The sequence below is a fragment of the Corvus cornix genome, chromosome 6 (genome assembly GCF_000738735.6).
Source record: "Corvus cornix cornix isolate S_Up_H32 chromosome 6, ASM73873v5, whole genome shotgun sequence".
Classification (NCBI taxonomy): domain Eukaryota; kingdom Metazoa; phylum Chordata; class Aves; order Passeriformes; family Corvidae; genus Corvus; species Corvus cornix.
This window is the reverse complement of record NC_046336.1, coordinates 29434308-29460799: the sequence shown is the minus strand read 5'-3', so window position 1 is coordinate 29460799 and position 26492 is coordinate 29434308. Positions and strand designations below refer to the sequence as shown.

Genomic DNA, 26492 nt, shown 5'->3' with positions numbered 1-26492 from the left:
TCCTGCAGTCAGCGGGAGCTGTGCGTGCCTGTTTGAGGCACGTTGCTGTGTCTGAAACACTCGCCCTGTTTCATCATTGACATTAGCTAAGCAATAGGGACGTTCAACCCAAGCACAGCCACTTCTTGAGTGCTAGCACATTCAGCTGGTTGCAATGTTAGGTTTAGTGGCTGAGCCTCTCCTTCACGTTTTTGTGGCTCACATAGAGTCTGTGGCATGGGGTGTCTGCGCATCATTCATGCTTTCCATGGTGGAAGATGACTGAGGGTGGTATTAGACATATCCCTTAACTATCCAAGAAGGATTTTCTTCTTTTCATTATATGACTGCTGTCTTGTGGACGAGCACCCCCACAAGTAAGGTTCACAACTGGTGAAGGTGCAACTTGCACCGTTCACACCAAGCCTTTGTTGACAGGACCATCCCTGGGTAGCCAGCAGGTACTGCAGCTCCTATGTCCAGGTGGTGCTGGAGCCACTAGATGTGACCTGTGAATGGAGTTTCATCCTGATTCTGAATGTCCTGCCACAGGAGAAGGGAGCTGAGCCCATCGGATCTCTCTTCCATGCTTCTTTCATGTACAAAATTCCAGAACTGAGATTATTTGGACTGATGTCAGGAAGCTGAGAAGCTTCTTTCGGAAGGTTCCTTCTGCCAAATGTTTCCTTTTCCAGCTTTTTCATGGCTGGAGATATTCTGTAACAGTAATTATTCAAGCTTTGTGTGCTTCTGAGTTGTGGCTTTTGCCCTTGTCACATGGGGGGCAGTGGAGGTGGCAGTGGAGGTGGCAGTGGCGTGTCACGGCCTCTGTGCTAGGCAGGGCTGACCCCTGTTGGCCTCTCGGTTTAAATGTTCCTCTGTATCCCACTGCCTGGGAGCTGAGGAGCTTTGCTTTTTCCTAGTACTCGGCAAGGGACCAGAGACTTGTGGCTCACAGGCCAGACACAGCTGGGAGCTCCTGTGGACATTGTGTTGTGGGTGTCCAGGCTGCTGAAGGCACTTGGAAATACTCAGCCCTCTGCAAAGAGTCAGCTCCCCACACCTGTGAGGGAATTTGTTGCAGCTCTTTTCCCAGCCAACCCTTTAGAAAAAGAATGCATTGGAACTGCATCTGCATAGTGCTTGTGCTGTTGCCCTAGGATTGCCTGTGTGTCCAGAACTTGATTGTCTCCACGTAAAACTTTTACTCAAGCTTTCTGTCTATATTGTAGACTATACCTCTGTGGCCTTTTATCTGGGCAGACTCTTGTGTTCCTAAAATAGTGGTGGAGTTAAGGTGGAGAGCCATGCTAGGAGTACAGCAGCATCCAAAGAGCTGAGGTGGCCTTCACAGCAGAGTTTATTCAGGTCCAACGTGTTGGAACCAAAGTTGAAGTTAGGTTTATTTGCAGAGGACTGCCTACTCTGCAGTTGCTGGCTTATTGCAAGTGTTGACATGAACTCAGTTCAGAAGTAGAAATCAGGGACAGAGTGCTCAATTATGAAGCATTTACATCTTTTTCTCTTTGCTGTCATTCTTGTACAGATGTACCTTCATTATATTTTTTTGTTCAGCATTATCTTTTCAGTGCTTATAAAAGTTGATCATAACTGGGAAAATTTCTTTCTTATTTAAATATGTGAGTGTCATACAACCAACTGTACCTTTGCTGTACTTTTGCATTCCTGGATCAGTTCAGGTATCATCCAGTGGGTGTTTTTGCACTGTCCTGAGTGGATGGATCTCAGTTTAGGTTGTTATGGGCTGGTGGAGCTGTAGCCTTCTGTGTGGAGCCATAAAGGCACTGTGTGGTGTTTGGCACGTACAGCCTGGAAATGGCTCCTTTGTTACACAGCACATGAGTTTGTGTAAGAAATCACTGACAAAATGGAGTTAGGGTTTTCATAGGCTGAGGGACTGAAGTGTACCCACACAGATCCAACTACAAGAGGGGTACCAGTGGCAAGGGGGCCAGTGGCAGTGTGGCAGGCTCAGAAAGCTTCAGTTGCCAGTCAGATGGTTCATGCAAAAACTGTAAATGGTCTTTTTCCACAAAAGCTAAGCTTTGGCACTCATGCACGTGAATTCTAAATCAATCTGATTGATCTACCTCATAAACGTGATTCCGGTATGTTCTCTCTTCTTATGAAACAACCTCTGATAGCACTGAAGTGAATAATTCTATATTTGGCAATTATTTATGAACTGCAGATCTCATAAACACAGCAGATGCATTTCCTGGATGGCAGCCATTAGTGCATCTGGGGATTTATTTACTAGTTACTGAAAATACTGGACTGGAAGGGAAAAAGAAAAGATGTTCCCACCTCTTCCTAATTTTCACTTAATTTCTGAGGTGCTCCACAGCATTCCTTCCTCAGATTTGTCACATTAGAAAAATCTTTGTCATCTCTCAAATGTTTCATTTTCTTCCACAGTCATAGCCTTGTAGGATATGCTGCAGGCCTTGCTTCTTGGAGATTTGTATCTGAAGCCATTTAGGACTGCAACCTCTTAATTTCTTCGAAGAAAAGTAAGAAAACCTTGCAAAGGGTTATTAGCTGATTATTCCTACTGTTCTGAGTGTGACTAAAAGAGAGAATTTTTATTGAAAAGTGAAAGAATTTAGTTAAAAAGTGAGATTGGATCTGTTGGACGCCTGAAGATTTTCTGTGATCTATGTGAACGTATAAACTGAGGACTGTGGTGGAGCCAGGCACAATTCCCGTGTGCCCTTAAGACACCTGCTCTCCTGGGCTGGTGCAGGGCCTCAGCTCATCTGGCAGGCACCAACAAATTACAGCCAATGCTGAAATTTTGGGGAGGAAAAAAGAACTGGTCTGGGATATAATGGAACCCTTGCTGCTTTTTGCTGGTCTGCAAATGTAAGTGTGCAATTATTCCTGATTTCAAAACTAAATAGTAATAAAATGGGGAGAAACATCTGCTTTGTGCTCATCTTGAGGATTTTGTTATCTCAGTGACAAGATGTTACTTTATCTAGATTTCTTTGGGTTTGTTTTGTCCAAAACTTGTCCCAGTATGGGAAGTATTTGATACTCTCTTCCTTCGGCCTAGTCTCATTCCCCCTGCCTTGCATTGTTGCTTTTTTTTTTTTTTTTTTTTTTTTTTTGTATCCCATTAATGGCTTTCTTCTGAGAAGGAGATTTCCAGTTGTAATAAGGACAGGCCAAAAGGATGGCATTTGGATTTGTGGTTTTTTTGCCTCCATGCCTGAGGTGAAAAGAGGGATGATTTCAGGCCATTAAACATGCAATAAGGCATGAATATCTTTGGGCTTAGAATTTCCTCTTGCTGAAATTTAGAGATTCAATTTTAATATGGACTTAGTCTAGGGAAGAGCATGTTCTTTATGATATAGAGCATTTTGCTCTATGTGTTAGTATTTCAATTGTGAACCTTTATGGCATTGGAATTGAATCCCTCTGACTTCCTCAGGAGGCAGTGTCAGAGACAGGGTTTGCAGTATCCACTTCTGTTCATGGAGCGTATTCATCTTTAATGGGAAAGCAAATACCAGGGGTCATTTCTTTAGCTGTACATGATTTTATTCCCTCTACACTTTTGCTGTGTGTTGTATTTTCTATGTAAAGTACAACAGTTAAAGACATATAGTAAAATATATTCCAAGTCAAATGCTCATAGAAAAGCACTTCTAATAGGCTTATGAGAACATACCTATTTTTGTGGTAGGCTGTCACACTTGGTATGTCTTTGGCATTTTCCATATTGAGGTGAGACCAAAGGAAAATGCTCTGCAAGGGACTGAAAGCTTAGAAGCACATTCCACTTCTGTACTGATTGCTTCTTATCGTTGTGATAGTTGTGAGCTTTGGTGTCACCACTAGTTGAATATTTTTGAAGATGCTTTTGTCTTATTTTTGTTTTTAAAACAATACTATTTAGAAAAAATAATCTGTAATTGCCCCTGTAAACAGCTTAACTACAAATATTCTACTAGTCATAACAGAGTTTGTCATTTTGAATATGAATTCATTTCCAGTCTTCAGAAATGTCTTGGGGCTTGTTAATCTACAGTGTGGTTGTGAATGTCATTTGTGATAATTTTCCACTGCTGTTTCTTTCCAAGAAATATCTTAAATTTTCTAAGGGGCTATTAGGGTTTGATGCAAGACAACAGACATAGCAGTAATATATAGCTCTTGGGTACCTGCTTCTCTGTTACCTTTGTGCAAGAAAACAGCATTGAGATGCAACCTTTCAAAGTGAACCATATTCCTAAAAACAGATTAATTGTTTTTGAAAAAAAAAGTGGGTGGAAGTGGACTCAAAAGAAGACCCTTTTTCTCTGCCAGAGGGTCTTTAGGCGTTTCTGGTAACACTACTTAATATATTGGCTTCCACGTGAGCCCCTAAGCTTGAGGGAGGAACTCAGAGACGATACTGCGGAATACTTCACTGGATGTTTTAAGTAGCAAAGTGTGTGGAATGTGTGCACCTGAGGGCATTCTGTAAGGTAGGAGTCTGCTGTTAAGACACATCTTTGTGTTCTGGCTGTGCGTCTGTCAAAACCAGGCTTTTTGTTGTCGCATGAACTCCCTCCTTTCATTTCATCGCAGTCTCACAAGTCGAAGTCTCCAGGCCAGGTCTGCAAATAGTCCATAGTGGAAACTTCTACTGTTGCTTCCCTGCCATTCCCCAGAATTCTCACTGAGTCTGTAGGTTAATGGCTCTCACTCACTCATCTATAAACCATTAGAGGCCCATGGAGTATTTGCTGCTGAGGTGCTCTTTCCCTTTTGTTGCTGCTTTAAATGAGAATAAGTGGAAAATACCTGATATCTGGGAGTTGCTATAGAGCGAGCTGGGTTACATGCAGGAAGATAAGGAATATCGGAGCAATGAAAGGAAAGAGGGTCCACAAGATTGTTGCAAGTGAGGGATTGGCATTGTATGGATGGATTGTACAAGGGGTGAAGGCAATGAAAGGAAAGAGGGTCCACAAGATTGTTGCAAGTGAGGGATTGGCATTGTATGGATGGATTGTACAAGGGGTGAAGGCAGACTGCACATTCCCCCGTGTTGGAAGCCAGGCCTTGGTGAAAGCTAAGCTCAGCCCCAGATGGCTGGGCTGTGGAAGTGCAGACCTGGCAGCACAAGTGGTTCCCTTGCCGGGCTCCCAGCCTGCTGCCTGTGCTCGGTGCAGCAGCTGCTATTGATCCTTCCCACCTGTGCTGGGGAGCGGGAGCTGCAGGACACTGGTGGGTCAGCACATTCACTGGCATCCCTCGCTCTCTAGTGGCTCTTTGGGAAGTCACTTGCCTCAGTTGATGCTGGGCCTGAGCAGTCTCCCTCAGGTCAGTAGGTCCTGCCTACGAATGTGGGTCATTTGGCAGCTCTTCCTTGCTGCTAGTGTCACTGGGGATAACGCTGTGACATCGGTAAAATGGCTGCCATCAGCAGGATGCCCGCACTGTCACTTGTAATTAAAGTCTTCAGCCTGAATAGTCCCGTCTGGATTCTGGCAATGGAGGGACGTTCTGCATTCCCCCCGCCTCAGCTGAAGTGAGCGTCAGCCCCCCGAAAAGCCCAGCTCCGTGCCCCTGCTTTGGCAAACGGTTTTGGCTCGCAGCCCGTGTGAATGGGTGTGTCCTTGGCTCTGGAGGGAATCCATTTAGCCAGGCAAGGCCCTGGTGGGATAATCCTCGGACCTGACAGTTTTCTTTATGGAATCACAGAACATACAGGGACTTTGGAGTGGGTCACCTCCCATCTGAAGAAGTAGTGAGCCAGCTGGACAGTGGGGACTCACACTGTGATGGTGGTGGTCCTTTCTGCATGGTGCAGTTTCTGTCAGATTTTAAAATGTCAGGAGCAATAGCAGAATAGGGCAGTAGTGCTTGTGCACACAAGAAACCATCTCAGCCTCATATCTGTCCATTTTTGGGCACTAAAAAAGGGGAGCTTGATTTAAAACTAGGAATTTTTGTGTGTGTTTTGAATTTGTTTGTTCTTTGGTTGGGTTTTTGGGTTGTTTTGGGTTTTTTTGGTATGATTTTTGTTTGAAGTCTTAATATAGACAACTTGGCCTCAAAAATGCTCTGACTGGTTGAATTGAATTCTTCAGAGGCACAGTCATAGCTGTAAATCACAAAAAACCCCAAACCAAATAAAAAAATAAACTAAAACCCCAAGAGCAAAGCAAAAAACCAATCAAGCAAACAAAAAAAGCCAAAGCCCAAACCTTCACGCCTCCTTTTGGTGGGCAGAAGATCCTCTCAGCTACTTTGAACTCTATTTGGGCAGGTTGTATCCCACTTAAATCTCTGATCCTGGTATTTGCTGTGGCTGGCTCCAGGCTGACACATGAGGGGCAGGGACTTACCGCCTCTTCTGCCTTCTGTGTCATCAGCAAGGAGTGACCTCCTCAGCCTGAAGTCACGTTGCTTCTATCCCTTACACCATACAAAACGTAGCATGGGAAGAAATGGTATTTTCCTTTGCTCTTGCCCAGTTGCTCCCCAGTAGAAAGGGAGCTCTTCAGCCAGTTGGAGGTAAAAGTGCCTTTTCCTGGGGGGAAGCATTGTGAGGAAGTGCCACCACAGAAATGGGAAACTGGGTCCTGGCACCTCTGTGGTGTCTGCAGGTGGTGGCTCTGGCAGCTGCTGTGCTGTTCTCTACAGAAGGCTCTCTGAATCTCAGTCTCCAGAGATACTTTGTGTCAAAACCTGATTTGCACTGTTAGCTTAATTTTGAAGAGCATATTCCTCTTGCCAGAGCTGTGAGAAGAAGGAAAATACTTGGTGAGAAAAATGTATAATTGCATGTGGTTTTATGTCTATTGATTGTGTGTGACATGAGCTTGCTGAAAGACCTCCATCGATGAATTCCTGTAAAAGCAAATATCATACTGAAAAAATTGCCAAGCAGAGATAATCCAATTAGGTGGCTACACATCGCTGAGTTTCTAAATTATTGATACTGTCTTAAAATGGGCTGCCTTATAGTGCAGTAAAAGCTGCAATGTAGGTGATATATTTAGCTGTAGTCACATTGTGAAATCACTGTGCAGTATTTTTTTTAAAAGGTACACAAAAGATATTTTTAAAGAGACTTGGGCTTTTTACAGAACACATACAGAAGAATATGTTTATAAATTAAATACCTGGGAAGTAAATAATAGGACTTTTGCCTGCACCTGTCTGTTGTTCATCTTCAGAGAAATGGCTCCTGTCTTTAAAGCTCAGCATTTGCATGGTGTTATTTGCAAAACTCAGGCCAAAATCTGAATCTTCCATATTGCAGTCGCCCAAAGGAAAGTCCAGTTGGAGCTCTGCATTTGCTGAAAGGAAGTATTTTTCTACTGTGACTCTTAAAATAAATAAATAAATAAAATAAGCCCCCCCCCACCAAAACCCTAGAGCAGCTGGGGAAGTTGAGTGTCAGTGGTTCTTGTCCACGAGCTCGGCAGTAGAGGGCTGCAGCTCTGCTCACTCCCTGTGGCGCTGTGGGGTGGCTGCATGAGTCTGTCGGGCAGAATGATCCAAAACTACTCACAGCTTTACTTTTTTAAAGCTTTCAAACTCAGCAAACAGGCAACAGCTGTGGCACAGTGATGTTCTGTTTTGAGGGAAGATGAGGAATAACTAAAGAAAGTGCTCTGCACTGATCCAGTCTAGAGGCAATATTAAAGCTGTGGGTCACAGTGGCAGAGCCTGTGTCCAAAAGCAAAGGGACAAAATGTCCTCCACAGACAGATTAAAGAAGAGGTATTGATTACTGTCTCTTATCAAGTATCTGGGACACTAATCAGCATTTCAGTAACGGAGAGCAATGATTCAGTGGTGGGGAAGGCAGCAGGATTAAGTGGAAAGGAAAGAGAATCATTATGATATATGCTCAGCTGCTGCCCACAATGGAACATTAAAACCCATGATGATTGATTTTTGCTTGCTAAGGGGACTGTCTAAAATATTACTCCAACAGAATATCCTATTTTAAACTTAACCTGGATGAGTTTACTGTTTCCCATATGTTTTTGTGGAAAACAGCTTGCAAAGGCTCACATACTCTCTGAGTAAAGGCTTTGTGCCAAAGCAGGAATTAATCCATTAGTCATTTAACAGTTAAAAGCCACTGTTAAATGTAGTCTGTAAATCCGTATGAGGTATTTCAGTTCAGCACTTGTTATTTGCTGCTGTTATGGTGGTGGTAAAACCTAAATGGAGAGAAAGCTGGGTACTTGCTCAGATCAGATGGTCATCATGTGCGCACAAAAGAAATGAGAGGGACTGTTGTGAACATCTTTGATGCTGAAAGTGAGAAGGTTGTCCCAGCTTTCAGCTGTCTCTGGGATCAGGCTTATGGCACCTGAATTAGGACCCTCATGCCCCTCAGTAATCCATGGGAAGAGAGTGGCACCTCCAGAAGCTGACTGAGCGCCTCTTTAGAGTAGTTCAGGCAACCTCTCTCCATGCCCGTGGGTTGTTGCTGACCTTCCTGAGTGACCTTGACTGGACACCTGAGGTCAGCCAGGGCAAGCTTGGCTCCATCTGCCTGGGCCAGACTTTGTTCTTTTGTATGTGTTGGTGTTCAGCTTCCCCGTGCCCAAGCTGTGCCAGCTCATACCCATGAGGTCAAATCCTGTCTCCCAGTGGATATTTTATGGCCTTGCTGGCCTGAGAGGGAGCTTATGAGAATGTTGTGATTTATGGCTGTGAGTTTGTTGTTCAGTGTATCGGAAGTGAACACCTGTGCAGGAAGGCTCTAAATTCTGCTTGGCAGGGATGCTCTTTAAACTGCTGTCAGCTGACTGTATTTAAACTAACTAAATAAAATATCTACATAAATAAAATCTGGTATTTCTTGTTTGCACTTTCTTCAGAGTATGTGTGAAGAAACTGAATCTCTCTTACTAAGTTGTATTTCATTCTGCAGTTCTTGAGACCTCATTAATAAAACTGTCCCAAAAGAAGAAGGAACACTATTTTTGCATTTAATCCTCACAGGTTTTCCACATTTTCCCTTGTCCTCTATATATTACATAGTTTTAAAGGTGTCTTTCAAAAAATATCAAGTATATTGTTCCCTGTTGCTAGAAATCTAAGCTGTTTACGGTTAGTATCTAGTTTACTGGCTAATTGTTACAACTAAAAATCACACAGGCATAATTTCTGGTCATAGTGGATGTAGTCAAGGTAGGCTGAGTGCCTGGCAAGTTGAAAAAGCAGTGGAAAATGTGAGTCAGACTGGGGCTATTTGCATTGATTTTGTAGACATACCTGCGACTGAGTGTTCAGTGGCATTGACTGACCTGTTGCCTTTTTTGTGTCTTTCTTTTCTGGTTTTTATCATTATCTATTATTTCACTGTATTTTGAATTTTAAAAAAAAAGCATTTATTTTCATTTGAAGAATCCTGAAGGACTTTGCAAACTGAATAATTTGGGGTTTTTTGTATATCCAATATTTTTGTGTGTGTGAAGAGTAAGAGGAAAAAAAGTAGTGTAAGAAATCTCTAATGTTGGCATTGAAAATGCAGCAAAGGCAGCCAGGAGCTGAGGTCAGCAGATAAAGGCTACTAATGTAGGTAATTGCCACTGCTCTGGGAACTGGGCTAGGGAAGAGCTTAATTCCCTGAGCTGAAATTCTGTCATGACATCCATTTACCTCTAAGTTTGCAGAAGGCACGCTGGGTTCTTTGGAGACTGTACGCTTTAAAGGGGTGTTGTGCTTCATCCAAGCTCTGAGTGGTAATAAATAAGTGAACTATAGCAGCATAAAGACGTGGGGGAGCTTTTTGATGTAAATTTACACAGTTGTACAGGTGTGTGAGCATTGGCACGGGCTGCCCAGGGAAGTGGTGGAGCTGCTATCCTTGGGGGTGTTGGAAAGATGTGCAGATAAACCACTTAGGAGCATGGTTTAGTGGAGGACTTGGCAGTGCTGGGTTAATGGTTGGGCTTGGTGATCTTAAAGGTCCTTTCAACCCAAATGATTGTATGATAGAGTGAGAGCCATGTGCTGTATCCGTGTCCAGTGAGGTTTTTTTTTTTAATAAATACACATTTAAGTCCCAAATCTTGCTGATGTTTCATCCTAGTACTCCCCCCTCTTCATGTTTTCATCATTTTTTCTCAGTCCAGTGATATTTTCCTGATATCACAGCACTCTTCACACAGTGCAGATTTACATGATGGGCTGAATTAAGCAGGGGGACACCACCAGGGGCAGCACACCCACCAGCCCTATTGTCACAAGAGGCAAGGCCTACCTCTTTTGCTCCTTTTGTAAGCTTCTAATAAGCAATCTTTCAGTTTTATATGGATATGGTAAGATTAGATCAAAGTGTTAAAGTAGTCAACAACAAAAATACAGAAGACTAGTTATTTACATTCCACTTGCATCTCTACTAACAATCTTAATAATAAGGACAAGAATAATGAATTTTTATTTGGGTCATACATACTGATTGGATATTAGATGTGTGAATGGTGCTTATTTAAAAGAGCACTCTTTTGCCACTGATTTTAGGAAATACGATTCACGTCAGTAATGACATGGTTTTCCATCTTGGAGCTGTCTGTCAGGGCTCTCAGGAGGGTTCATTTTAATTTAATATTTGTAGATGAACTAGCCCTTACAGAAGAGCTTTTCTGCTTTTTTTCTATTTACATTTCAAGTAATTCCATGGAATTGCATGGGAGCAAGAGAATTGTCTGCTGAATGCTGATAGATGCAGTAATATTAATAGTAATAATATCATTAGTAGTGGTAAGGAAATAAGTAAATCACAGAAATTTGCATGTGCCTTATTCTATTAAGTCCTGTAGCTGTATATTTTTCCTTCATTTACCGTATGTATATTGCTGTTTATTCTGAACAGAGGAAGCCCTCCCATCCAGTCTGTTCTTTGGCCTTCTCCATAGTCCAAACACCAAGTATCCCCAGGTGAAGGTCAGCATTATGCACCCACAGTGCAGGTTCATTTTACCAGAGCAGTATTTTCCTTGGTGCTGGATCTGAGCTTTTGTGATGAGCACCTCTTCTAGGGAGAAAGACATTTGCTCTGTAAATCAGAAATGACAGTTTATAACAGTGCTGTGGGATAGGGAAGGGAAGAGAGGGAAATGGAGCTGAACTCTGTATTACGGGGGGACTGTAGTTTCTCATTAACAGCCCAGGAATCCCAATCTACAATTCTTTGCCAATGAATGTCAGCTCTGCTGCCTGTAGGGCTTTCTATGAAGGTGGGGACAAGATTTCCTTAATGCTTTGGGTAGGAGAAAAGCTTCTTTGTGTTTTTATTGTGGGTCTGGAAGAGGTGAGAGAAGTAGTTTTATTCTTTTTTGTTCTTTGTGTCATGTCCAGGTGGCATTTCCAGCCAGTTCATGAGAGGAATTTATAAATCTGTATGTTTACTAATCTGCAGGCTTTGTAGTTCCACAAGATGGTGCTTACAATCCAAATCAAAATGGAAGTATTTCCCCTCCTCTTCTCTGCTGTTAAATCAGAAATGATATCCATTGTTACTGTAGAGACTACTTGCGTGCTCCAAACTGCATCATATTTGTTAGACAGTATGAAAAAAATCCAATTCAATTTAAAGCACAGGTACTAAAGGATGTTAGTACAGTACAGTTTCTGGTGCATTCATTTACCCTTTTCATGGTGTTTGTCACTTTAATTTATACAGCCAAATAATTTATGATGCCTGGTAATTAAAAATGAGATTCCTTAATAAATGATGTGGGAGCTGGGTCAAATTTTGTATTTAGATTCAGAAGTGGCTTGTCCTAACTTTGAGCAGGACTGGTACATGTGCAAATCTAAGCAGTCTTTCATTATTAATGGGAAAAAAGATGTGTTTTACTTAGCGGTTATACTGCTTGGAGTCTCCAGGAGCATGTTACTTACATCTTCCTCTTTGCTAAAATTCAGTTGGTGAGGTCCATGGCTTCCTTTTGTTGTACATTCAGGATCACACTATTCTCTGGTTTTCAGCAGCCCATCTGCATGTTCAAATGTGTTGGACTAGGGAATGTTTTTATGACAGTCTAAAAAACACAAACTCTGTGTGCGTGCAGAGGATTGCTTATCTAAACACGAAAATGAGTCTTTGGAAAGGTCTGTCACATTTCCTGCCATTACAAAAACATAGGTGAGTTACTGGAGAGATGACTTTAGCCGAAGTGGATCAGCAACACATTTATAATGTGCTTTAGATGTCTTCTAAAAAAGCACATTAAAGTCTTGGCTCATCTGACATGGCCTCAGAGTAGAGCTCATTAGCCACTGGCCCGGAGAGAAGAGTTGGGAAAAGTCAAAAAACTTGCGGAGTTTACTTGTGAGATTACTCACAGAAGGTGTAGATACAGGATTGATGGTTTGTCCTGGCAGTTCATGGGAGATAATTACATTTCCAGTTAGCAAATCCAGCATGCTATTTGGATGCATTAATCATTTTGGAGAAAGCTCTGGGCTGCAACATGAAATACTGAATACTAAACGTATGTTAAATACCAGTGCCTGCTAGGGGGGAGAGAATTAGGAAGTGCCATCTCTATGTTATTTGTGAAGTTTTAATTGTTCATGTCTTGTTCAGAAATGAAAGGGTTTTGTGGAAAAGGAGAAAGCTCTTGTCTGTGCAGGGTGCCCTCCTCCCTCTGATGGTTCCTCTTGAATCTGCAGCACAGTGAGCCAGGGATGCTGTTCAGTGAGGCACCAGCTCCTCTGGCTGCTTTTCTATAGAGTTTTTATTTTACTACGGAAAATAGGTAACAAAGGGAAAATGCCAACTTACTGACTGGGTTGTTAATTGAAGTTAAATAGGATTTTCATCAATCAAAAAAGGCATAGCTGTAATGGGAAAATATCTGTAAAATAAATAGATTTATAATGGAGGATGGCATTCAGCACCCTAAAAATAGCAGCTGCTGCCTCCTCCATTATGCAGTGTGAACACTAGCTAGTTTGTCCTGCCAAGGGACTGCTTTCTCATGAAGCATCGTGGAGGTAATACAGATATAAGAAATACTACTGCTGTACAGTAATTTTAGAAGCCCTGTGAAAGCTATTTAACATCAGATAAAAAAATAATAGTTCACAGAAAGGAAACGTGAGAGCTAGCTACAATAATAGCTATGGGCTTGAAGGTTCTCCCAAGGAAAAGAAATACAGTGCTAAGTAAGCAGGTTAGAAAGAAAGGGATTATGGCCATGTGTGCTGTTGTAATTGACTGCATTATTCATGCCGTCATTCCAAGGTGTATTTCTGCATCTGCTCAAAATGTTTGATGTGAAATCAGGCATCAGAAGCTTCATGAATCTGTTTCATTGATGTAGCACTGAGAAAAACCCAGTATTATTCTAACCTTATGTGGTTTGAAATACATTTTGATAAGTACAGCATGACTACTAGATGTGGAGTGTGATGCATAGGAGTTAGAGCAGTGCAAAGAGAGCTACAGATCTCCTTTATGAAGATCTCTGATAGTTGTGACCCTTGTATTTCTCCATACAGATAGGAAAAGGAACCCTACATTTCTGAACTAGGAGAACTGCTTGACTGTAAATTAAAGGGGGGTTTTTGTAGCTTGATATACCTGCAGTGTAGCTGGAAAGTATTGCACTACACCTGACTATAATCCAGTGTTGAATTCCTGTGCATCTGGAAGGCTCAGCCTAACTTCAGGAGTTATGTATTCTGCAGTTTCCTCTCGCCCTCCCATCCATAATTCCTGGGGAGCCATATGAGGATTGATGCAGTCTCCGAAGCTGCCCTTTTCACTTCTTTTGTAGTTCTAATGCAACTTCAGAAAGCATCTTAGCTGTGGCCAGGCTCTCGTGTGTGATGCACACAAAATCAGTAGCAGCACTCCAGGGACAGCATTAATATTTAGCCAAGCTGCCAGCACTCCAGTGAGAACTGAGAGACGTTTTTATACATCTGTGCTGACAAATAGAAGTCCTGTTTGGAATGCAGTTTGCACAGCTGTCCCCGTCCCCAGCAGCATGTCAGAAATGATCTTGATGAGGTCACTTTTTTATTCATTTTACTGCTTTTCCTCTCTTTTGGGGAAATTCCTGCATAACCCCAATGCACAAGAATGTTTACTGCTTCCTGGTCTAAGGCATCTTGAGGTTATTACATCTGAATGCTCCCAGTGTTCTTGGAAAGCTCTGTTCACAGTGTTGGCCCTGTTGCAATAGCAAAGTTGAGGCAATAGAAGTCCAGTGATACTGCCCTACCATAATATTTGGGAGGAAAAGGTTGTGGAAGTTGCTTGTATTTGTTCCCCAGACATTTCAGTGTGGGGTTTCTGAGAGAAAACCCACTTTGTACCTGATCAGAACACTAACCCTGTAAGAAGCTGAAAATTCAGTGAGTTTATCTGTATTGCTTTATAAATTGTCCATGCCTTGGTTTTGTGTAACTGGAGAGCTCAGAGTGAAGGTTCAGAAATAATTTGAGATTTTGCTGTGACTGTGTTTAAGGGCAACAGTGCACTTCAGACTGTGTAACTCCTGGTGCTTTCCCCTTGGTTCACACTTTCTTAGAAAATAATAGTGCCTTAGGAAAGGAGGAGCCTATTGACCAGAGAACTTAGTGGAGGATAAAACTAGATTTTAGTCATTCTGCACCACATATACTGGTTAATTTTTTAACTGGGAACAGCACCATATAACTGTGAGTGGTTGCTCTACAGCAGTCTTTTGGCTATTGGTGACTAGTTTGTGTCCTGGCAGCTGGGCTGTGTTAATACTGAGACTTAGGGATAACTTTTGAGTGATGCTGAATTGAACCACAGTTACATTCACCTAATTTTCTTTGGGTTCGTTGCATTGTAACATCTTGGGTTTGCATCTTTGTAACAATTATGAGAAATTTTAAACTTGCAGTTTTCCTGGAAAGTCCTTCCGAAGTGTAATTTGAAGAAATTTTAGAGTGCTTTGAAATGCTGGCTGGTAAAGGCTGAGAGGTCCCTCAGTCCTGATGGAGCCCTGGAAAACAGCACTGCGGGCCTGTGAGAGCAGCGTGTTCTCCCATGCTGTGTCTGGGGGCAGGGCTCAGGTGGATTTTACCTGCCCAGGGACTTCTGCTCAGTGGCATCTCCCACTGTGACTGACCCTGAGTGTGGCTTGCCTGCAGAGGGGCTCAGACTCCCCAGTAAGTCATAGAATCACTGGAAATAGGGGTAGGTGTGGTTTCAAGAACTCCCTTTGTCTACCTTCATCCATAATTGTCTTTGTTCTTTTCCTACCAATTTCTTATTTTTATTCTATTTTTTAATCTAACTCTGCACATATTAGAAATCCTAGGCAAGCTATTCTCATGTTAGTCTTCTCATGAAAGTTCTACCTTGTGTCTGCACACATTTTTACAGTGTAATCATGTGGCCATAGTCTGTTTATTGGAGTAACAAGCTAAATGTTGTTCAAAAGCATTGGTCATAATATTGCTCCACTGAATTGTCTCCACTGCATTTGGGAATGGACTCCTGGGATTAGTTACAGTTAGTTTAGTGTTTCTGTTTTTCTCTTACTGAATTCTGCCCTAGATGAACACCATCTAGAAATGAAACTTAGCCACTAAATGAGAGCTGTGCTCAGTTGTGCTCATTTCCCAGGGTGTTGGACACCTTCATGTGCCTGTGCTGAGCAGATGCACTTGTCTATTGTTGCTGTATTTCTCTCTTAATGAAGCCTCCTTCTGTTTTCATTTGAATTGTTCCTTTAGGTGGTCCTTGAGGAATGAACAGGATCAAGCTGCATGGTCAAATATCTTAATAATGAGTTGGGGCTTTTTTTGGCCAAGGTCTTGTAGACACTCAATTGTCAGTATCCCAAAAAATTGCTGCTTTTGGAACATACTACATGATAGAAATTTCTTTTTCTGTGCAGAAGTCATGTCTGAACATTTTGAAGCCATCTGGCAGTTTGGTGGCTTCATATCATGGTAATGTTCTGAATGAGCCTAAAAGATAGACAACAGAGAGACAGAGTGTTTGGAAGGGCTAATTTGCCAGTGGTCACATTTCTGGTGCTTAACTTCAGGATGAAATACTTTGCTGTTGTCACCATGAATCTTAATGATTAATTCTTTGCTCCTAGCAGTCATGGAATATTGAAAATTGCTAGAAATACGATCCAGACTAAGTGAGCCTGAGCCAACTTCTTGTCACATGGATGCCATATACAAATGGATGGTATATTTTGTGTAACATTCCTCTAACACTTTCAACTAGGTTTTTTGTATATTCTTAAAAAAATTAAAAAGTTACCTCTGTTCATTGTTTTCTTGTGCTGTGGTGAAATAATAAGGTTTGCATGTGATTTTTATGTGCCCATCTGTGTGTTCACATGCCTATGGAGATCACCAATTTCACAAGTGCACCAGTGTTATGTTCTGTTAACAAACAGAAGTTCTATATTTAGAGAAAATCCTGAGGTCTACTGTTCATATCCAAGGAATCTTTACTTTCTGGAAACCTATGCGTCGGTGAGGTATGTCAGAGAAGGAGCAAGGCAGGTGCTGCTCTGAGTCTGTACAAAATCCCAGTTCTCAGTATGGCTTGGAACAAGATGCACGGCATGCAACAAGCCATCTGATTAATCAGCAGAGAAATTGCAAACATCAGCAATGCTTCAAGATGATATAGGAAGATCTGATACCGTGTCTCCTTGTGCTTTCCATATATAGATCTTTGCCCTTGCTCTTCTCCTCATCTCCACGAGAGTTCATGTGAGGTTTGTGGTTTGACTAAACACAAGGCTGCCTGGAGTCTCTGCCTTTTGTTTCTTGCCTTCCTAATTGGCTTTTACTGGTTGTTTTTCAAACATGATAGTGTCAAGTCAATTTGCTCGGGAGTCAATCATGTGACATCACAATGCTTGTGTAAACACTTCTTCCAGTTTGCAGCTTTATTACCTCGGTGTTTTCCAAAGGTGCTGTCCAGAGCAAATCAATGACATGGATGTCCTCTAGGGTGATCAGTGGGAGGGAAAGAAATCTTAATAAAGCCAAGGGCTTTTAGTTGGCTTCGCTGGAGCTGCTTCTCTTGATGCTTACAGGATGATATAATGAAGCTCTGCTGCTCCCTTTAGTTCTTTGTGATCTGAAGAGTGTAGAGTGGTCTTGACAGCAAGAAGTTGCCTTGATAAGTATTATCTTAACCTCTATTTTCACACAGCAGCTGATTGTGGGATTTCTGTGATACTGTGGCAGTGGTTTTGCAAAATCACATTTCTCTACAATGCAAGGTGGAAGATGCTTTTCCATGTTGAGGCAATGTGTTGATGGGGGAAGAGAAATTGCTGAAGTCTCAGTGGTGGAAGCCGTGATTTGACTTCTGGTCCCTTTTTTTGGGTTTAGCTAACAGTTTTTATTCCAGTTGGTCACAGTTTTTCCTATTCCCAGGGCACAGGGTTATGTTTTAGTCCGAGGGTCACTGGAAGTTAAAGGGGCTTTAGAACTTGGGCATGAAAACCACAGCTGATGGATGAAAATGAAACAAAAAGGGCTCTTTTAGAAAGTGGGAGTTGACGAGCAGGGCAGACTGGAAACATTTAATCTACTCTGATATCTTAAGGGGACAATACAGGGTTAAGAACAGGAACTTGAAGCGGATTTGTGGATTAGATGCTGTGGGCATACCACTCATACTTTGTGTGTATCATTTATTTTAGTTCCTCATCCCAAGAGCCCTTTGCCTTGCTGTTAAAAATACAGGCGTTTACTGGGGAGTGCTGGGAGTGAGGGAACAGGAGCTGCTGCGGGCCCTGGCAGAGTAAACACTGCAGTGCCTCAGTGTGTCTTCTGCAGCTTTTTGAGTATCTGTAAAGGGCTGAATTTCACAGGTCACAGCAGGGCTGGCTTCGAGGTGTGCTGTTTGGAAGGGTTTGGAGACTTCTGAAAAATTACTGCAGGCTGTCCTTTAAAAGTGATTGCATTGCAGTCTTTGAGGTTTGATCTTATGTGCTGCTGAAGAAGAATAGGGTGAGACCATAGGCTGCCTGTTCACTCGTTTGGAAAGCCTTTAAAGAGAGATTTTAACTATCTTGTAACAGAAGTTACGGAATTTACTGGTTTTCGTTCTGTGTGATAGCTGATAGCCTTGTCAAAGTAAAGGAAAAAAGTTAACTAAAGGATTTACAGATTTGGTAGATCCTTTCTATTCAAGAGCAATAGACGACACAGGAACATACGGCACATTTTTTGGGAAAAAAATATTGTGCTGGGTGACTTCAACTTATTTAATATTTGGAGTATTGTTTTCCTATCCTCATTTTATGTTTAATTTTTTTTTCATTATTGAGAGAGAACATATGCTTCTGGCTATAGAATTCTAATTCTGTGTATGTTCTAGCAGATGATCTGAGCTGGCGTAATTTGAATGGCAGTATAGCAAACGTAATGGATGGTGGTTGAACAGACACTTAAAAAAAAGTAATACACAATTCACATAGATCCTTTTGGCACCTTATAACTCTGAATTTTGTTCCTGTGGCTGCGCATTCTCTGTGCCCGCAATTTCAACAGTTAAAGGATAAATGAGTAAATGTAATGTAAATTTAAGCAAATGTTATGTTGATAGTAGCTTTGTAAAAGCCTGTTAGCCATGCACAGGGGTCTGTGTCTTTAGAACTCCTGTTCTAAAGCTGACTCTTGATCTTTCTGAACTGTCTGAAGTTTCAGGGAAAAAAAAAAATTCTTTCTCTTTGCAAAATCTGGACCAGTAACTCCAGATTATGGTTTCAACTATTTCAGCTTGCCTTTCCCTTTCTTGGAGAGTTATTTATATTGTTTTGCATCTCATGTCAAACCCTGTTTTTCTTTCTGCTAAATTCTGCCATGTGTTGCTTTGTTTGCACGTCGCTTCCAAGCCAGTAATCATAAGCACTCCATCTGGTCGAGGAGCAGCGTAGTGATAATGTAAAAGGACATTTCCACTATTCTGTTTAAAAGAATTCTCCATCTGTACCAAATCTGCCATTTTAATGAGATTGTAAAGGGGTTTTGTTGCTTTTTTTCTTTTTCAAAGAGGGGAGGAGATTGATTGTTGAGATGTTTTTTTCCTTGCATATCTACTCATTACAGGATTGTATCCAAGGCCCTTTCTTTCTCCCAAGCTAAGAATTACTGTTGGAATTTGCGGATCATGTAATTCACAATGCAAAGTAATAAAAGGATCCTGGAAATTTTACCCAAAATCTATAAGAAATTGATTTTGCCGTTAGTATTGAGCCTTTCTGTTATTACCCTTTGTTAATAGCATGCATGTGAGAAATCATACTGAATGCTCTAAAACTGATTCACAAGGTTAAAAAAAAAAATACAGTGTCACTATGATTTATGGCAGTCAGTAATCAGAGCTGAATTGATGGATGTGAATGTGCTGAGATGAATTTTTGGTGCTGGCAGATTTTAATTTTTCTTTGTGCTTTTCTTTTGTAATTCTGAACGTCGCTCTTTTAAAATTAATGGAGAGAGAATTGGACAACTTCTCTTGTGGGAATGTCACAGCCTGAACCAGGCCAGTTTTGTGGAGGTTAATAGGCAGTGGCCTGGGTCAGTCATCCACTGGTGTCAGACATCACTGGTGTCACTGACGTGAGTTCCAAAGGCCAAGAGCCGGCAAGTGGAAAAGCACAGTAGCTGTAGCGGAATAAATGAGCAGGCAGTGTGTGGGGAGAGCGGTGTCGGGGGAGCTCCTGGAGGGAGCAGGCTGGCACCCAGACCGTGCTGGCACTGGCCATGGCCCTGGGCTGCCTGAGGGACAGGGGGATGGCCCACCAGTAAAACAGCAGAGAATCCTTGTCCCTAAAAACGTTGTTTCTCCACTGCCAGCTTGGCTTCGGGATTGGCAGTTCTGTGTCAACAGCCTGTGCCAGGAGGCTGCAGTCGGGGGGCGTGGGGCACCACCCCACAGTGGGCTTGCTCTTCTGCAGGGAATTGTCAGTTTCCATAAAACTGCCCAGTTTAATCCTTTCACCTACAAAAGAGAGCTATGTGACAAGTTTTAAACTTCGTGTGATTCCCTTGAATCCCTGTCTTGGTTTGAAAGACAGGTGTCTGCTAAGGAAGGCAGAAGCCTCCCTTGGAATGGCAGATGCAACCCCCTTCCCTCCGAGTTATTATAATTTTGAAATCAAGGGCTTTTAGGCAAAGATGTGGGAAATAGGAATAACAGTTCTTTACTATGATATATCTATATGTGTATAACCAGTCAAACAAACAGCAATAACCATGGCAGTAACAGCAAACAATCACAAACCCAGTCCCAGCCTTCTCGGCTGTCGGGCCCTTTCCCCTCGGGTGCAGTTCCGCTCGCAGCCGGCAGGGGCGCTGGCGGCTCCCGGTGAGCAGGGCAGGTGCGATGGTTCCCCCGCGGCTGCAGGGGGCGCTCCGGAGCGAGCTCGGGAAACCCGCGGCACCGGTGCCCCGGGATCCCGGGAGGGATGGGACAAAGGCTTCACAAACCCCTGGGCAGCCGATCCCGGTGTCCGGCCGGACCCTCGGGAACAGCAGGCTGGAGCGGCAGGGATGAGCACAAATCCCGGGTGGCAGATGCGATGCATCCAAACGGGGAACCCCCCGGGGGTTGGGGCAGGCAGGGCGAGCACGGCTACAACGCAGCGAAGGCTCGAAGCAACGGTGAGGCAGGGCGGCCCACGGCCCAGCTCCCAGCGGGGCAGGGAAGGCGGGCTGGGGATCCCGGGGCTTCTCCAGCAGAAAAAAAAGCAGCCGAAGAAAGCAGACTCCCTCTCTGTCCAAACGCCAGAGACTTACTGACTACACACCCAGGTGAAACAAAAAAGTAGCCAGCTCTTTTGTTTTTCTGAAGTACCCAGCCATTTGTTCCCCTAGCAACATGTATGGGGGCAAATTCCTTTAACAGAAAAAAACCAAAAAGCCAGGAGAGCTCCTAAAACCCCAACAATCCCCTTACAGAAATCATATTTCCTTTCTCCTTGTTCTCAAGCACCTTTTCAAAGGCAGAAGAAAGGTATCTAGGTACCTGGATTTTATTCAGAGCCAACTTCTCTTTGGCTAGAAACAAAAATTCAGACACTGGATAGTAACCCTGTGATCTTGGGTTTCTAGAACTGGGATGTTTGCATTTATTGTTTTGAAATTAACATTCTCAAAACTAATAGTAATGCTAAATCGTTCAATTTAGAAATTGAGTATACAGGATACTTTGTTTTGTTGTGGTGGCTTGCAGTAACAGCATTGCTGAGGTAGCTGTGGGGTAGTGATTGAAATCTCTGTCACAGGGAGCTCTGTGCAGATACGTCAGTGAGGTAAATTCATTTAAACTGGCTTGGTCATCCTTTTGTACTTAAATCAAGGTAGGAGGTTCCTCCATCCTGCAGACAGCTGTTGGCTTCTCTGTATTTAGTCAGTGGCAGAAGTGGGTCTTAGTCATGGATGCTATAATGCCATCAGCAAAAATGTGCAGGAGCACAGGGTGATTGTTAATAGAATGCATCATCGGTGACGCTAATGAAGTATTTTCAAGCCAGATCCACCTGAGTGCATGGCTTGTGCACCAGGGCCTCAAATTTTGCACCTTCTGAATACAGAGATGTCTACATAGATAATTGGCAACAAGTTCTGTGTTTAAGCTCAAGAGCACAGAGCTCCTGCCTTGTGGCTGGGCTCTGGTTGATGCAAACATGGAGATATATTTCTGGAAAACTTAAATTATCCCAGTAGTATTTTACATACAGCTTATTTCCTTTCATCAACAAATGAGACGTTAGGCCTATCTTGTCTGACCAAAATATTAGGCCTCGATTACTTTTTCCTCCACTTCCCCTTTGCTGTTCTTCTGTGCCAGTGAATATCTGTGCTGAGCTCACAGGTGTGAGGTGAGATGTGTAACAGGCAAGTGCAGTGCATGCTGTGCAGGAGCTTGTGGTGAATTGAAGAGATTTCAATATTCCCTTTCTCAGAAGGTGGGCATGCTTTAAAGCCACTCCTGATGTAAGTAACTGTAAGGAAGCGTGAAGAAAATTCCTGTTGCTCATGATAACTTCTATTGAAAAGGAAGAAGTCTGCTTTACTAAAATCAGGAATCTCTCTTTGGGCTTTCCTCTGAAGCAAAATTATTTTGCTCTGGTACTGCTTTTAATCTCTCTAGTTTAGGAACTTGAGGTACGAAGAGAACAGCCTTTTAGTTCAGGAAAACAGCCTCTAGAACCAGCGACACAAACCTATCATAATTAGTCATCAGAAAATCTGAATAAATATAAAATTACCACGGAGTAGGAGGCAGGCATATGTGGTATTCAAAACACGCAGAGTGTAAAATGATGTTATTGTTGCCTTTAGAAATAGTTCAAAGTAGTCTGCATTAGAAAGAGCTGATAAGCAGAATGACAAAAGCTTGTTTCATGAGTGATTCCAAGCAGCAGTGGTTTTCTGATCAGCTGATGCTGCAGCTATTTTGGGTATTCCACAGATCATGATTACATACACGGGGAATGATTGGAGGCAGCAAATATGGTAAGTGAGCCAGGAATCCTGGGACACGCTCCGTTACTAACTTAATAGTCTTCTGATCACTTGTCCTTTGCCATTTAAACAGCCAAGGGAAGTCTAACAAGTGACCGTGCTTAGTTCCTTCAAAAAAAAAAAAAAAAAAAAAAAGAAAAAAAAGAAAGAAAGCACTTCCTGAGGCTGCTATTTTTAGCAATGGTGCAGTGTCCAAAGTGTTAACTAATTGAGTCATCAGGTTTCATATCTGGCCACAGAAAATGGCAGTGGAAGAGGGAGAATGCTTTCCAGAACAAGTAAGCATTTGTGGATTCTGAAATGAGTGAAATCTGCATATCGAGTTTCTTGTATTAGTGTTTTAAGTCTTTGATTGTTTGAGGCAAAGCTGGATGTAGGCAGAGGTACGTTTTGGATTGTTTGGTGTATTTTGTTTTCTGATGGCTGGATTACGGTGTAGGCTGAGGTGGCAGTCAAATAGAATATTGCAATTATTTGTTCTCTCTGTCTTGCCAGTGGCTGCATTCTGTTCAGAACACTCTGTAGAAGACTCTGGTTAAAGTTGCACAAACATTTTGTAACGTTTTGTTCTTGTGATCAAGGCCTTAAGTAACACAAATATTTGTAACAATTGAAGTCGTTTAGCCAATCTTGCGTATTTAGAAAAAAAGTTTAAAATCTGTGCTTTTAAGGTGTATCTTTCAAATAATACACCTCTTATACTGACAATCCACAGGTCAATTAAACTTCCAGAGGAGCCAGCTGTAGTGCTGGTAGTGTGCTAGTAGTGACCTGTAAGGAGGCACCCGTATCACTCTTACTCCCAGTGACCTTCAAGGTGCTCCCTGTGGGATTTAAAAATTCCTCAAGAAGCTGCTGTGAAAGGACTTCCCTATACTCTGTTAACTAGGTTCAGAGGGTCTTCAACAGCTTGGGTTATTCACATCAGTTAAAAACTGCAAAGCCAAAACAGTTCTTCTCTTGGCTACTCTGCTGCAGAATTAAAAAACCAGGTTCCCAGGAAAGTGGATTTGTGTTTTTAGTACTGATGAGTGCCAAGCTTTGTGGAAATGTCAATCAGTGGCAATATTTTTTAGTTAGAGATACTACTGATGCCAGAACACAGCCATTTAAAGCTAATTTCCATGTCAGCAATAGCTTTGTGCTCTGAGAAAAATACTGCAGTGAGTTCTCTTAAATGTGTATGTTGTTGTTTACTTGTTGTCAGCACAGGACAGGATGTTGTTCCCTGCTAAAAAGCATCTTTGAAAACTTTGGTTGTTTTCTAGTGAAGATGTTCTTGTCCGTAAGCTTATTTAGACCAGTAATTTCAAAACTGTGGAAACATTTACTGGGGAGATTTTTTTGGTGAAGTAATTTTTTGTAAGAGAAGCTTTCGTTATTCAGATGTTTTATGTACTTGATTAAACTCTCTATTGTTCAGTCCCGAGAGTTTTATTTACTCTCTCCTGGGTTTTTTAGCACAATAGTATCCATTTTCGTGGTGATAAACATCTTTGCTGATGCTTTATATGAGCCTCAGCAGCACAGAGCCTGACAGACACAGTCCCTCCAGTTCCTGTGTGCAACAGTTTGGAGAGTGGAGAGAGCTGAAAATCGTCTGCCCTCAGCCGTGGCGTTGGCAATGTGCTGGTCTGCAGGATGCTCTGCCCCTCTGTGTTGCACCAGAATGGTATTTACTCTTGCTTTACAGGGCTTTATTACAAGCTGTATAGAAAGTGCTCTTTCTGTTCATATATACGTTGTTTGGGGAAGGTGTAGCAGCGTTTGAAATGGAGTTTAGCAGTGGAAAGGGGCACAGTATATATTTGTTCAGTAAGCTTTTCCTTGCTGATGTTTATGGTAAGTTTTGTTTTCATTCCTTACATACTTAAATCTTACATAGGCTGCCCTGAGTATCTGAGGTGCAAGAGAGAAACAAGCTCTACTTCACGTTTATCCTGTAAATTTGCTGTTCAGGAGCGATACTTTAACATTGTACAGTAATGGGCCATTCTGTCATCAAATGATTCACTGTATAGGGCTGGTGTGGTTGGTCATAGCTTATTTCTGTGATAAACTGATCTTCACTTTAATGGTAGCACTGAAAACTAGTTCTAAATCTGTGTCTGTTAAATATAGTAGCAGTAAAGTCTTTTAGGCCAGTTTAGAAAGTTTAATTCATTAGTATTGTATCATTATATTTGATTAAACTGTTACGTGTTTTTCAAACACATTTCATTCTGATGCTAAGAGGAAGTGGTAATTTTTGGATTAAAATAAATTAACAAATCTAGTCAAGGTGAGGAAAAGTGTTTTAATAGTTTTGCTGTTTATATTTTTGTTCAAAAAGTTGAAGTCTTTCCTGAGCTAATCAATTCATCATTGTGGTTCTGCAGAATCCTGGCTCTCTAATGCACAATGGCTTTGAAAGCCAGAAAAATACTAGTTCAGTTCTGTAACTGAAAAGTCATTGTGTGAAAATGGCATCACCTGATCTGCAGTGATTTATCTGTATATTTGGTAATTTTCTCTCACTCTAAGAATAAAACTGAGCTCTGTGTTTTCTTTCTCCCCCTGTTGATCTCAAAGACCCCATACAGCTCGGGTTGTTCTGTTACATCACTGTTTTCAATCTGTTTGTACCTGTAAATGCTGGTCCTGCCCTTGCCCCAGCAGTGATTTAGATCCCTCCTTTTGCTTTAGAATAGAATTTTGTATTTAGAGTTAGGACAGGACTTAAGAGCTTTAAACTAGAGTTTAAATTTAGATAACAGTTGCAGGGCTCTGATTTTTGCTCACAGATTTTGGTGCTTGGGCTGGAAAAAGCACTTTTCCCATTGGAATCTGAGCTCATCCTCAAACCTGGAACACGTGGAGTGAGGAACAAAACACTTGTAAACTAATTTACGTTTGCTGCGCACGCCACTGAATACATTTCATCCAGACAGCCCCAACAAATGCTACGACAGAACTTTCCACGCCGTTGCACAGATTCACAGTGGTGAATGTCAGTGTTGAGTCATGGCAGAGGAGGGGAAAGGCCTTGCAGGGAGGTGCGGAGGCCGGTGGCTCTCCCGTGCCCAGCCCCACAGCTCCGTGTGGGCAGTGTCCCACGGCACCATGCCTGGGAGAAAGGGGCACGTTTTCCTCAGTGTTTGCAGCAGTGTGTCTAACATCTACTCTGGCTTGCTCTGCATTGCCTTTGTGGTTTTCAGAGGTGTGGTGGGTTACAAAATGGGCCTGGAGTTACTGGGTCATATCCACAACAGCAGACTGAAATGGAAAACAAGCTATGGCAGGTTGTGGTCAGCAGGGAATTGCAGCTCCTGTAGGAGGACACGGCTAAGCCAGCACAGCCTGAAGTATTCCCTGATGGTATTCTCCAATAGGTCTCATGCATCCCCAGGCCAAGATTAAAATTGTTTCCTGGCAGGTTGCTCTGCTCCTGCATTTGAGGACTGTTAACTCTCCTGTGTGAAATTGCCCTCATGAGCTTGGGAAGTGCTAGTTAGGTATTTTTCCTCCTGAACCACCAAAATTACCTCAGTCAGTCTTTGGCTCTAGTAGGATGTTTGAATCCTTTGGTTTCTTGGTTCCATTGATTCTCTCTCCTTGTACCAGGGTATATCTATTTCACAGCAGGTCTACAAAGAGGTGTCGGGACAGGTGGTTCTGTAAATGTTACAAGCTCTCCTAAGGTGAACTGCTACGACAGACCTCATGGGATGCCTCTAACTGGCCCTGCAGAACACACTGGTAGCAAGTTAATGGCTGTGTTGCAAATCTTGCCTCATGAGTCCTCTTAGTACCCAAAAGCTCTTTAGATAATTTCCACTGGCCCTTCAGGTTCTCTGTCTGTCACATCAGCCATGTGGAGTTTTCCAGATAGAAGCTCTTCAACAAGGTGTCCAAGTGTGTAATTGGAAGAGGTTCTTTACTCCTGATCCAGGTCATAATCCCTGCTATGGAAACCAATGCATTGGCACTCATAAACTGATAAAGGTTTGTAATTCTTGTAAGAATCCTAA

General features: G+C 42.3%; 1 protein-coding gene across 29 annotated transcripts in view; it reads left to right on the top strand.

Annotated features, from left to right (window-relative positions):
* Window positions 1–26492, top strand: part of ANK3 (ankyrin 3) — a 345732-nt gene that overhangs the window by 170312 nt on the left and 148928 nt on the right. Inside the window, exon 1 of one of the 29 annotated variants that reach the window (XM_039554382.1) lies at window positions 22710–22760. The exons of the other annotated variants lie outside the window; for them this stretch is intronic. Coding sequence (XP_039410316.1) covers window positions 22725–22760 — 36 coding nt within the window. The 5' untranslated portion in view covers window positions 22710–22724. Of the gene's footprint in view, window positions 1–22709; window positions 22761–26492 lie in introns of those variants that run through there. 29 annotated transcript variants of the gene reach the window in all.